At 43.1% G+C, this 14601-nt stretch overlaps 1 protein-coding gene across 1 annotated transcript in view; it reads left to right on the forward strand.

Annotated features, from left to right (window-relative positions):
- The window catches only part of atp8b5b (ATPase phospholipid transporting 8B5b), a 206312-nt gene that overhangs the window by 108251 nt on the left and 83460 nt on the right, over nt 1–14601 (forward strand). Inside the window, exon 13 of the mRNA XM_060849059.1 lies at nt 4257–4500. Coding sequence (XP_060705042.1) covers nt 4257–4500 — 244 coding nt within the window. The remainder of the gene's footprint in view (nt 1–4256; nt 4501–14601) is intronic.

Consider the following 14601-nt stretch of genomic DNA (forward strand, 5'->3'; position numbering starts at 1 on the left):
TTTTTCTCAGGGGGTGTTGGGTGGGGTCTAACTCAATGTGTTTGTTGATAGAGTTCTCGTTGGAATGCCATGCTTCTAGGAATTCTTATGTGTGTCTCTGTTTGGCTTGTCCTAAGATGGATGTGTTATCCCAGTGAAAGTGGTGTCCTTTCTTATCTGTATGTAAGAGAAGGTCATGCCTTTTTGTGGTGTGTTGGTGTTCATGTATCCTGGTGGCTAGTTTTCTGCCTGTTTGTCCAATGTAGTATTTGTTTAAGTTCTTGTACGGTATTTTGTAAATGACATTAGTTTTGCTTGGTGTCTGTACAGGGTCTTTTCAAGTTCATTAGCTGCTGTTTTAGTGTGTTGGTGGGTTTGTGGGCTACCATGATGCCAAGGGGTCTGAGTAGTCTGGCAGTCATTTTGAAAAAGAATGGGTACTCAATGAACAAAGTCCACCGATTTCTCCGCAACAAACCCAAACAAGCAGACAAAACACGTCCAGAAACTCTAGGTACTTTCCTCTACATCAAAGACATCTCAGAAATGACTGCCAGACTATTCAGACCCTTTGGTGTCACTAACCCACCAACACACTAAAACAGCAGCTAATGAACTTGAAAGACCCTATACAGACACCAAGTAAAACTAATGTCATTTACAAAATACTGTGCAAGAACTGTAACAAACACTACATTAGACAAACAGGCAGAAAACCGGCCACCAGGATACATGAACACTAAGTAGCCACAAAATGACATGACCCTCCCTCACTAGTATCCATACATACAGATGAGGAAGGACACCACTTCGACTGGGCAACTCATCCATCTTAGGACCAGCCAAACAGAGATACGCACGAGTTTCCTCCCACAGTCCAAAGATGTGCGGGTCAGGTGAATTGGCCATGCTAAATTGCCCGTAGTGTTACGTAAGGGGTAAATGTAGGGGTATGGGTGGGTTGCGCTTCGGCGGGTCGGTGTGGACTTGTTGGGCCGAAGGGCCTGTTTCCACACTGTAAGTAATCTAATCTAAAAAGTAATCTAATCTAATTCCTAGAAGTATGCATTCCAACCGGAACTCTATCAACAAACACATCAGGTTAGACCCCCATCTACCACCTCCTGAGAAAAAGAACAGGAAATGACATCACCAGCCCAAAGAAACCCAAACATATAAATAGAAAGCAGGAATCATGTAGAGTGCTTTGTCTGAGGCCTACTGAAGGTGTTACCTAGTAGGGTGACGAAGCGTCTAGAACTGAACCTTCCAGCTCAGCAAGCAAACCTACATCTAGAACCTCAACCTGAGCTACAAATCTTCTCAAAACTTGCTAACACTGTATACCTTCTTGACAGCACTATCAACCTGGGTGATAACTTTCAGGGATCTATGTACATGGACTCCAAGATCCCTCTGCACATCCACACTATCAAGAATCTTTCCATTGACCAAGTACTCTGCCTTCCTGTTATTCTTCCCAAAGTGAATCACATCACATTTAGCTGCATTGAACTCCATTTGCCACCTCTCAGCCCAATTCTGCAGTTTATCCAAGTCCCCTGTAACATTCTTTCAACTGTCCTCTACTCCACCGGCTTTAGTGTCATCTGTAAATTTACAATCTATCCACCTATGCCTGCGTCTAAGTCTTTTATAAAAATGTAAAACAGCAGTGGTTCCAAAACAGATCCTTGTGGCACACCACTAGTTACCGGACTCCAGGCTGAATATTTTCCATCGACCACCACTCGCTGCCTTATTTCAGAAAGCCAGTTTCTAATCCAAGCTGCTAAATCACCTTAACTCCATGCCTTTGCATTTTCTCCAACAACCCACCATGTGGAACCTTATCAAAGGTTTTACTGAAGTCCATGTACACCAAGTCAACTGCCCTGCCCTCATCTACATGCTTGGTCACATTCTCAAAAAACTCAATTAGGTTTGTAAGGCACGGCCTACCCTTGACGAAATCTTGTTGCCCTTGTTGAAATTTGGAAAGTCCAGCCACTCAAACTGAATTTTCCAGATCCAGCATCCACAAGGAAGGCTCAATTCGATGATTTATTGCTCCATAAATATTCAGAAGTCTTGTCTGCTCTGTACCCTTCCATTCAAGCAGCAAATTTAATTGTTTCAAGTATCATAGTTTTCCACAGAAATGTTTTCTTCTTTTTATCTTCACAGCAGTATTGTCTTCATCCTCCTCTTCCCTATCCTCCCCACTAACACCATGTCTCGCAAAACAATTTTCCCTTTACTGTGAGTCACTGCATGCAGGTATAAAAATTGTCTCTTGATGTTAATAGGTTCCTGTCCAGGCAGCCAGACTGCATGGACATATTTCCACCATTCCCCATTTTACTGCAAGTTAAATGAGACATTTTAAATTATACTTGTCTTACAAAGTCTAGCATTCAGAATAATTTGCATAGATCTTAAAGGTGGCAGTACATATTGAGGGGGCAGTTAGAAATGCATCTTAGTTGTTGGGCTTCTTAAGTACTTGCAGTAGTAAGAGCAAATTACTGCAGATGCTGGAATCTGTACTGAAAACAAAAATTGTCAGAAATCACAGCAGGTCAGGCAGTATCCATGGACAGACAGCAAGCTAACGTTTCATGTCTGACACTGATATCAGCTGACAACATTGACAGCATCTGTAGAGAGAAAAAACTACTTCAGATCTTTGGCATTTCATAAGAATATTTTGGACCATTATATATGTTTTATCTCTCCACGTATACTGTCCAACCTGCTGTGTACTGCCAGCATTTTATGTTTTTATATTCCTTCTGTGCCATAAAGACTATGACTTTGACTCTATGGTGACTGCAGCACCTCAAGAATAGATAAATAAGAGTAGATAAAGAAGAAATTAAGAACAAGTTGTTATTAACACCAATTTATTGGTAATTGAAATTATTATCTGCCTGTTAGTGGAATTAAGTTGTACAACTTGTATGTGATACTTTTTAACATGTGAAGAATCCCACTTAGAAGATTTTACATTTCTCAGCTGAAAACATTTCTTGCATTTATGTGTTCACAGGAAATGTGCACGATTTATCTGGACAAAGGATTGATATTACTGCAGTAAGGAATTTTCTCCTTTATTCTACATTTATATCTTCCATGTAAGATAGCATAAAGAGTTAAGTATGCAGTTATACAGCTTGACTTATAAGTTATTGTCTTCAAAATGTTTAGAAATGTTGCTGAGCTATTAGTGCCCTACAATTTCATAACCAAAGAACTATCACAAAATTATATTAAATTCAATTGCAGTGTCCACAGGAGAATTTTGAAAGTCTTTGTTTGATATTTAGGGTGGAACTTTCTCAGCCCCTGAATAACGAAAGTTTTGGCAAGAATTTTGGAAAAATTGGGCGAAATCAGCAGTAATTAAATTTTCGATGCTAAGGGCAAACAGTCTTACACTCTAAGTAAGTTTGAATGATGAGGTGAGAACATCACCAGTGAAAGGTGATAGGGTTATTTGCGACAAGTAACATCTCATTATTAGTTAATCCGGCCTCAATTATATGCTGTTTCCTATTTTCCCTCCTGCCAGGGAGTTAGCATTGATTCCTGAAATATAATTCAGAATGTGTCTCAACGACTCCTGCTTTCTGCTTATTCCTGCGGCTCTACATCTTAGACAGCAGTCACCAACATCTCAGGGCATACTCCATGGGCAGTGACTGAATGCACTCCTCCCCTGTGGACATTGGCATGGAACATATAACAGCCTCACTGCATCATCATGGCACATATGCGTCATGGACAATACAGTTCTGAACATCAGTGCTGCAACTTAGAGCACACCGACATCTTTCGTTGGAATCCTGCTGTCAGGACACTTTGTGCGTACAGATAGGCACCCGATTTGCTCTCAGTGTTTCTAAGTTGTTCACTAGCTCAAATGTTTTTCACATACTTGAATGATTGCAGTACCTCTGCCTTACTTGTAATGCTTTGCCTTGGCTTTTCTTTTCATGCTTTTCCACCTTAGCCAGACCTCAAAGGCTCACAGTGTTTGTCTTGACTTACTTTTTGGCACAGATACAAAGCCAAGCAGCTTGTCATGCTTATCAGCAGTTACTGGTTAAGGGAGTGGGCATGTTGCTGTATGGCATCATGGTTTGTCAATCTCATACCTGCACAATGTGCACTTCAAGTGGTTGCACCTTGATGTACAGGAGGTACAAGAGGCCCAGAATCTACTATCCTAGATTCCATTTCTTCCAAATGAATAAGGCGCAATATCTCCACAGGCTGCGGTTGTCTCAGGCCCCTGACAAAGTGTGTGCCAAATGCAGCATGAAGAAGTGGATGGCCATGAGGGTGACAGTTAATCTAAACCTTTATGCAACTCGCTTCTTCCGAACAGCTACTGGGATCTTAGTGGGGTCTCAACCTTCGACCTATAGATTTGTTAAGGCTGTTACCCTTCCCATTTGCACAAGATCGTACTGCTTCATCTTGTTATCCCATGATGAGGTCAGTACTGTGCCTCAGGTAATAGACTTGGCCAACATCGTTCGTTTCCCACAGGTGCTGGGCACTATAGACTCTAAACATGTTGCATTGAGAGGGCTGCATCATAACACAACTGACTTCACTAATAGAAAAGGATTCCAGTCCATCAATTCGCAAGCCATCTGTGATCATTTGTGTTGTATCTTAGAAGTCTGTAACAGTAACCCTGGAAGCTGCCATGATGCCTAGATCCTTAAAAAGTCTCCTGTCCCTTCTTTGTTTCAAAGACAAGATACCTTACAAAGATGGTTACTGACAGACAAGGGCTATGCTCTGTGTCAGTGGTTGACGGCTCTGTTAAGTAACTCCTGACTGAGGCTGAAGATACATTGCTGCCATTTGTCAACCAGGGTCATTATGGAGCAGAAAATATGTTTGCTGAAGATGATGCACATGCTTGGATTTGTCCGGGTGGATCCAGTAGCTCAGTCAAAAAGTGTGGTGCTGGTAAAGCACAGCAGGTCAGGCAGCATCTGAGGAACAGGAGAGTCGACGTTTCGCGCATAAGCCCTTCATCAAGAATGCATGACTCTGAAAAACCACCCTTGCTATTTCTTATATTATTAAAACATGGTTTCACATCAAAGCATATTGCTAAAAATAACAGCTAATGATGTTATAGATCGAAGGTGACCAGCTTATGGAAATAAAGAATCAACATAAGTGAGTAATTTTATGGTTGGCAGTATATACCAAGCGGAATACCACAGGGATCTGTACGAGGTCTCTATTTGTTATAATTGAGTGAGGAACAATCTGAAAAATGGTGTGTTATACAGGAGAGTATGACTTTCATGGAAGAATAAAAAGGAAACATTGTCTAAATTCTGAGAGATTGTGGAGCTAAAATGTAGAGGCAATGCAAGTTAGTATGCAGATACATCGAGTAATTAGGAAAGCTTGTAGAACATTATTTTTTATTGTGAGGGCAATTGAATACAAAAGTAGAAAGGTTATGCTTCAGCTATATAGGACATTGGTGAGATATGGAGTACTAAGTACAGTATTGCTGAATTTATTCAGGAAATACATAAGTGCGTTTAGAGCAGTTAAACATCTAGAATGGGTCTGCAGTCTTATGAGGAAAGGTTGGACGTTTTAGTGTCTGCTGGCATCAACCTAGGCGCTGGAAAAGACAATGGCAAAAACAGCCCTGTCAAACCTGCAAAGTTCCCCTTACTAATATTTGGGGGCCAGTGCCAAAATTGGGAGAGCTGTCTCACAATCTGGGCAAGCAACAATCTGACATAGTCATACTCATGGAATCATACCTCACGCTCAGTGTTCCTGTCGCCACCATTACCATCCCTGGATCTGCCTTGCTCCACCAACAGTACAGACCCAGCAAAGATAGTGGAGAAGTGCACTCAACCATTACCATCAAGCAAGGGGATCAATCCCTAGTTCAATGGAGAGTGTAGGAGGGCATGCCAGGCATACCTAAAAATGAGGTGTCAACTTGGTGAAAAAAACCAAAAGGACTACTTGCATGTCAAACAACATAAACAATAAGTGATAGATAAAGGTAAGCTTATCCACAACCAATGGATCAGATCTAAGCTCTGAATATGCCTTGTTCCACCAACAGCACAGACCCAGCAAAGATGAAAAGTGGTACGTAGTTGGGAGGATTGTGCCTGAGGAGTCCTGCTGGTGGTGGACAATTAAATAACTCACTGGAGGAGGAGGTTACACAAGTATCCCCATCATCAATGATTGAAGAGCCCAGCAAAAGATAAGACTGAAGCATTCACAGTAATCTTCGGCCAGAAGTGCTGAGTGGATGATCCAGCTTGGCCTCCTGCAGTAGTCCCTAGTATCACAGAAATCACTCCATGTGATATCAAGAAACAGTTGGAAACACTGGATACTGCAAACGCCGTGGGCACTGACACCATTCCGATAATAATACTGAAGACTTTTGCCCCAAAAATTGCCACTCTCCGAGCCAAGTGTTCCAGTATTATTACAATACTGATTTCCAACTGACAATGTGGCAAATTGCCCAGATATGTACTGTACATATAAAGCAGGACAAATCTAACCAATATTGTCCCATTAGTTTACTCTTCATCATCAATAAGGTGATGGAAACTGTAATGCTATCAAGCAGTACCTGCTGAGCAATAGCCTGCTGTCTGACGTCCAGTTTGAGTTCCACCAGGGCCACTCAGCACCTAATGTCATTACAGTCTTGGTTCAAACATGGACAAAAGAGTTGAATTCCAAAGTGAAGTGAGAGCGACAGTGCTTGATATCAATGTTGCATTTGACTGAATGTAGCATCAAGGAGCCTTGCAAAACTGGAATCAGTGGGTATCAAGGGAAGAACTCTCTGCTGCTTGGAGTTATGCCTGGCGCATAGGAAGATGGTGTAGTTGTTGGAAGTCAGTCATCTCAGCTCCAGGACATCTGCAGGAGTTCCTTAAGATAATGTCCTAAGCCTAACCACCTTCAGCTGCTTTATCACTGATCTTCCTTCCATCAGAAGGTTCACTGATGATTGCACAATGTTCAGCACCATTCATGACTCCTCAGATACTGAAGCAGTCATGTTCAAATGCAACATAAGACCATAAGACATAGGAGTGGAAGTAAGGCCATTCGGCCCATCGAGTCCACTCCGCCATTCAATCATGGCTGATGGGCATTTCAACTCCACTTACCCGCATTCTCCCCATAGCCCTTAATTCCTCGAGACATCAAGAATTTATCAATCTCTGCCTTGAAGACATTTAGCGTCCTGGCCTCCACTGCACTCTGCGGCAATGAATTCCATAGGCCCACCACTCTCTGGCTGAAGAAATGTCTCCGCATTTCTGTTCTGAATTGACCCCCTCTAATTTTAAGGCTGTGTCCACGGGTCCTAGTCTCCTCGCCTAACAGAAAAAATTTCCTAGCGTCCACCCTTTCCAAACCATGTATTATTTAAAGTTTGTGAGAAGATTTGTAGCTCAGGTGCTCGTTGTTGTGGTTCTGTTCGCCGAGCTGGGAGTTTTTGTTGCAAACGTTTCATCCCCTTTCTAGGTGACACCTTCAGTGCTTAGGAGCCTCCTGTGAAGCGCTTCTGTGCTGATTCCTCCGGCATTTATACTGGTTTGAATCTGCCACTTCCGGTTGTCAGTTGCTGTCCGCTGCAGTGGCCGGTATATAGGGTCTAGGTCGATGTGTCTGTTGATAGAATTTGTGGATGAGTGCCATGCCTCTAGGAATTCCCTGGCTGTTCTCTGTTTGGCCTGCCCTATAATAGTGGTGTTGTCCCAATCGAATTCGTGTTGTTTGTCATCTGAGTGTATGGCTATGAGGGATAGCTGGTCGTGTCGTTTCGTGGCTAGTTGGTGTTCATGGATGCGGGTTGTTAGCTGTCTTCCTGTTTGTCCCATGTAGTGTTTTGTGCAGTCCTTGCATGGGATTTTGTACACTACGTTGGTTTTGCTCTTGCTGGGTATCGGGTCCTTTGTTCTGGTGTGTTGTTGTCTGAGAGTGGCTGTTGGTTTGTGTGCTGTTATGAGTCCCAGTAGTCGCAGCAGTCTGGCTGTCGGTTCAGAAATGCTCCTGATGTATGGGAGTGTGGCCAGTCCTTTGGGTTGTGGCATGTCCTCATTTCGTTGTCTTTCCCTAAGGCATATGTTGATGAAATTGCGCGGGTATCCGTTTTTGGTGAATATCTTCTTCCTCTTTTTGTAGTTCAGGTGTGCTGCAGTGTGTTGTGGTCCTTTTGAATAATGTCCTGATGCAACTTCGTTTGTGTGTGTTGGGGTGGTTGCTTTCATAGTTCAGGACTTGGTCTGTGTGTGTGGCTTTTCTGTATACCTTCGTGGTGAATTCTCCGTTCAGTGTTCTTTGTACCATCACGTCTAGGAATGGGAGCTGGTTGTCCTTTTCTTCCTCTCTCGTGAATCGGATTCCTGTGAGTGTGGCGTTGATGATCCGGTGTGTGTTCTCTATTTCTGTGTTTTTAATGACTACAAAGGTGTAGTCCACGTATCTGACCCAGAGTTTGGGTTGCAATTGCGTTAAAACTGTTTTTTCTAACCTTTGCATTACTGCTTCTGCTATGAGTCCGGAGATCGGTGAGCCCATGGGTGTTCCGTTGATTTGTTCGAATATCTGGTTGTTGAATGTGAAGTGTGTTGTGAGGCACAGGTCCAGTAGTTTAAGTATGCCATCTTTGTTAATAGGTTCAGCGTCCTGTTGTCTGTTGTGTATGTCCAGCAGGTTGGATATTATTTCTCTGGCTAGGGTTTGGTCAATAGAAGTGAACAGTGCCGTTACATCGAATAAGACCATGGTTTCTTCCTTGTCTATGTGTATATTTCTGATGATGTCATCAGACAAGGAAGAAACCATGGTCTCATTCGATGTAACAGCACTGTTCACTTCTATTGACCAAACCCTAGCCAGAGAAACAATATCCAACCTGCTGGACATACACAACAGACAACAGGACGCTGAACCTATTAACAAAGATGGCATACTTAAACTACTGGACCTGTGCCTCACAACACACTTCACATTCAACAACCAGATATACGAACAAATCAACGGAACACCCATGGGCTCACCGATCTCCGGACTCATAGCAGAAGCAGTAATGCAAAGGTTAGAAAAAACAGTTTTAACGCAATTACAACCCAAACTCTGGTCAGATACGTGGACAACACCTTTGTAATCATTAAAAACACAGAAATACAGAACACACACCGGATCATCAACGCCACACTCACAGGAATCCGATTCACGAGAGAGGAAGAAAAAGACAACCAGCTCCCATTCCTAGACGTGATGGTACAAAGAACACTGAACGGAGAATTCACCACGAAGGTATACAGAAAAGCCACACACACAGACCAAGTCCTGAACTATGAAAGCAACCACCCCAACACACACAAACGAAGTTGCATCAGGACATTATTCAAAAGGACCACAACACACTGCAGCACACCTGAACTACAAAAAGAGGAAGAAGAACACCTATACAAGGTATTCACCAAAAACGGATACCCGTGCAATTTCATCAACAGATGCCTTAGGGAAAGACAACGAAATGAGAACATGCCACAACCCAAAGGACTGGCCACACTCCCATACATCAGGAGCATTTCTGAACTGACAGCCAGACTGCTGCGACCACTGGGACTCATAACAGCACACAAACCAACAGCCACTCTCAGACAACAACTCACCAGAACAAAGGACCCGATACCCAGCAAGAGCAAAACCAACGTAGTGTACAAAATCCCATGCAAGGACTGCACAAAACACTGCATAGGACAAACAGGAAGACAGCTAACAACCCGCATCTATGAACACCAACTAGCCACGAAACGACACGACCAGCTATCCCTAGTAGCCATACACTCAGATGACAAACAACACGAATTCGATTGGGACAACACCACTATTATAGGGCAGGCCAAACAGAGAACAGCCAGGGAATTCCTAGAGGCATGGCACTCATCCACAAATTCTATCAACAGACACATCGACCTAGACCCTATATACCGGCCACTGCAGCGGACAGCAACTGACAACCGGAAGTGGCAGATTCAAACCAGTATAAATGCCGGAGGAATCAGCACAGAAGCGCTTCACAGGAGGCTCCCAAGCACTGAAGGTGTCACCTAGAAAGGGGATGAAACGTTTGCAACAAAAACTCCCAGCTTGGCGAACAGAACCACAACACCATGTATTATCTTGTAAGTTTCTATTAAGTCTCCCCTTAATCTTCTAAACTCCAATGAATACAATCCCAGGATCCTCAGCCGTTCCTCGTGTGTTAGACCAACCATTCCAGGGATCATCCGTGTGAATCTCCGCTGGATACGTTCCAGTGCCAGTATGTCCTTACTGAGGTGTGGGGACCAAAACTGGACACAGTACTCCAAATTAGGCCTAACCAGAGCTTTATAAAGTCTCAGTAGCACAACGGTGCTTTTATATTCCAACCCTCTTGAGATAAGTGACAACATTGCATTCGCTTTCTTAATCACGGACTCAACCTGCATGTTTACCTTTAGAGAATCCTTGACTAGCACTCCCAGATCCCTTTGTACTTTGGCTTTACTAATTTTCTCACTGTTTAGAAAGTAGTCTATGCTTTTATTCTTTTTGCCAAAGAACAAGAGCTCGCATTTGCTTACGTTAAATTCCATCAGCCATTTCCTGGACCACTCTCCCAAACTGTCTAGATCCTTCTGTAGCCTCCCCACTTCCTCAGTACTACCTGCCTGTCCACCTAACTTCGTATCGTCTGCAAACTTCGCTAGAATGCCCCCAGTCCCTTCATCCAGATCATTAATATATAACGCGAACAGCTGCGGCCCCAACACTGAACCGTGTGGGACACCGCTTGTCACCAGGTGCCATTCTGAAAAAGAACCTTTTATCCCAACTCTCTGCCTTCTGTCAGACAGCCAATCCTCAATCCATACTAGTAGCTCACCTCGAACACCATGGGCCCTCACATTGCTCAGCAGCCTCCCGTGTGGCACCTTATCAAAGGCCTTTTGGAAGTCTAGATAGACCACATTCCCTGGTCTAACCTATTTGTCACCTCTTCAAAGAATTCCAACAGGTTTGTCAGGCATGACCTCCCCTTACTAAATCCATGTTGACTTGTTCTAATCAGACTCTGCTCTTCCAAGAATTTAGAAAGCTCATCCTTAATCATGGATTCTAGAATTTTACCAACAACCGAGGTTAGGCTAATTGGCCTATAATTTTCCATCTTTTGTCTTGATCCTTTCTTGAACAAGGGGGTTACAACAGCAATCTTCCAATCATCCAGGACATTCCCTCATTCCAGTGACTCTTGAAAGATCTCAACCAATGCCTCCACTATTTCCTCAGCTACCTCTCTAGAACTCGAGGATGTATCCCATCGGGGCCAGGAGATTTATCAATTTTAAGACCTTTTAGCTTTTCTAGCACTTTCTCTTTTGTAACGGCAACCATACTCAATTCAGCCCCCTGACTCCCTTTAATTATTGGAATATTACTCATGTCTTCCACTGTGAAAACTGACGCAAAGTACTTGTTAAGTTCTCCTGCTATTTCCTTATCTCCCATCACTAGGCTTCCAGCATCAGTTTGAAGTGGCCCAATGTCTACTTTTGCCTGTCGTTTGTTTCTTATGTATTGAAAGAAACTTTTACTATCATTTCTAATATTACTGGCTAGCCTACCTTCATATTTGATCCTCTCCTTTCTTATTACTCTCTTTGTTATCCTCTGTTTGTTTTTGTAGACTTTCCAATCTTCTGATTTCCCACTGCTCTTGGCCACTTTATAGGATCTCTCTTTTTCTTTAATACATTTCCTGACTTCCTTAGTCAGCTATGGCTGTCTAATCCCTCCCCGGATAATCTTTCTTTTCTTGGGGATGAACCTCTGTACAGTGTCCTCAATTATACCCACAAACTCCTACCATTTTTGCTCTACTGTCTTCCCCGCTGGGCTCTGCTTCCAGTCTATTTTTGTCAGTCCCTCTCTCATGCCCTCATAATTACCTTTATTTAACTGTAACACCATTACATCCGATTTTGCCTTCTCTCTTTCAAATTGCAGACTGAACTCTACCAAATTATGATTGCTGCTTCCTAAGGGTTCCCTTACTTTAAGATCTTTTATAAAGTCTGGTTCATTGCAAAGCACTAGGTCCAGAATAGCCTGCTCCCTTGTGGGCTCCATGACAAGCTGTTCCAAAAAACCATCCTGTAAGCATTCCATGAATTCCCTTTCTTTGGATCCACTGGCAACATTATTTACCCAGTCCACTTGCATATTGAAGTCTCCCATGATCACTGTGACCTTGCCTTCCTGACATGCCTTCTCTATTTCCCGGTACATGTTGCGTCCCTGGTCCTGACCACTGTTAGGAGGTCTGTACACAACTTCAATTATGTTTTTTTTGCCTTTGTGGTTCCTCAATTCCACTCACACAGACTCCACATCATCTGACGCTATGTCATTCAGTGCCATAGATTTAATTTTGTTCTTAATTAACAAGGCAACCCCACCCCCTCTGCAGACCTCCCTGTCTTTTCAATAAGTTGAAAATCCTTGCAGGTTTATCTGCCAGTCCTGATCCCCCTGTAACCAAGTCTCTGTGATGCCTACCACATCATAATCATTCACTAATCTGGACAAAATCCAGGCTTGGACTGACAAGTTGCAAGTAACATTCAAGCCACAAAATTGCCAGGCTATGACTATAAGAGACAATCTAATCAGCACCCCTTGACAATCAATGGCAGTAGCTTCACTGAAACCCCATGATCAACATCCTTGGGATTACCATTGATAGAAACTCAACTGGACTTATGATATAATACATGACTATAAGAGCAGGTCAGAAGCTTGGAAAACTGCAGCGAGTAGCTCATGTCTTGACTCCTAAACCTTACCTCTATCTGCAAGGCACAAGTCAGGAGTGTGATGGAATACTTCCCAACTCCTAGATAGGTGCAGCTCCAACAAGACTGCATAAGCTTGACACCATCCAAGACAAAGTGATTTGCTTGATTGGCAACTCATCCACAAGCATCCATTCCCTGCAACTGATGCTCGGCAGCAGTGTATGCTATCTACAAAATGGACTGCAGAAGTTCACCAAAACTCCTTAGACACCACCTTCTCCATGACCCCTTCCATCTAGAAGGACAAAAGCAGCAGATACATGGGATCTCCACCACATGCAAGTTTCCCTCCAAGTTGCTCACCATCCTGACTTGGAAATATATCATCGTTCCTTTACTTTGCTGCGTCAAAATCCTGGAATTTCCTCTCCAATGGCATTGTGGGTCAAGCCACATTGTGGATTGCAGCAGCTCAAGAGGCAGTACACCACCACCTTCTCAATGTCAGCTAGAAACAGGCTGTAAGTGCTGGCCAACCAGCGTCCACATTCCACAAATGAATTTTTGAAACTTTAGAAGAGTAGGATACAACTCGCTGAAATATGCAACATACTGAGAGGTATTGGCTGGGTCCATGTGGAAAGGATATTTCCTCCTGAGGAAGTTTCAGGAGCTCAGGGTTACTGTTTAAAGAAGGGTTCATCCCTTTAAGATAGATGAGGAGAATCTTTTCCTCATAAAGGGTCATTTCCTTTGGAACCCACTTCCTCAAAATGTGACGGAAACACATTTTTCAATCATTTTTAAGACAGGGATAGATAGATAATTGATAAGTTGGGGGAGAAGTAGGGGATAATTTTCATTTGTCAATAGAAATGCTGAGCAATATCAGCCATGATCTCACTGACTGGTAGAGAAGGCTCAAGAAACTGAGCCTTACTCTTGCGACTGTTCATACATCCATATGTAGAGAGTTTAAATTGTGCTGACTATAATGACATCGAGCTTAAAGCTTCAGCTTTCCAGGTGTTATATTCCTCCCAGAGGATAACAGAGAATTATAGACTCGGTGCTCTTGTGCTGCTGCACTAGATGTGCCTGAGAGTGTGTGAGGTGATCCACAAGGAAAATATAAGTAGTCAGTTGCCTTAACAGATTGAAAGAAAACACAATCTGTTGAAAAATTGCTATATTTTTGTCGAGTGTAAGATTGTATAGGATATTGACACCCATGCATCCAAAGTGATTTCAGTGTTGGTAATCTTTCTTTTCCTAATGTCACCTTGGCAGCTGAGCTTGTACAAGCCTGCTGACTACTTTACCAGCTTCTTCAGATAACTTTGATGGGTGTCTTCTGGTTGTTTAGTGTCTATTGGTACTCTCTTTGGCATGATTTGTTGAAGGCATTTGGATCCTGGGCAGAGAGAAAGTGCAGCAGAACACTTTTTGAGGTACCACTTTGTTGTCCCTTTTTCCTGTCACTGAGTAGTTTCCCCACCCTCTTCAATCGAGTGGATGGCACACTTGGTGGGAGTCCAGTGTCCCGCATCCACCTCTTACCTAGATAGCAAATGAACCATCCATGGCTTGAGTGGTGGAATGAAGATCCATGCAAATCTTTAAGATTCTATCTGTTCTGCTGAGCATAGCTTCCTCTAGCTGCTGCTACCCATTCCACAGAGGCAGCATGTGTGTCGGATTCAGAACATTGCGAATTCCT

The sequence above is a fragment of the Hemiscyllium ocellatum genome, chromosome 1 (assembly GCF_020745735.1).
Source record: "Hemiscyllium ocellatum isolate sHemOce1 chromosome 1, sHemOce1.pat.X.cur, whole genome shotgun sequence".
NCBI classification, from domain to species: domain Eukaryota; kingdom Metazoa; phylum Chordata; class Chondrichthyes; order Orectolobiformes; family Hemiscylliidae; genus Hemiscyllium; species Hemiscyllium ocellatum.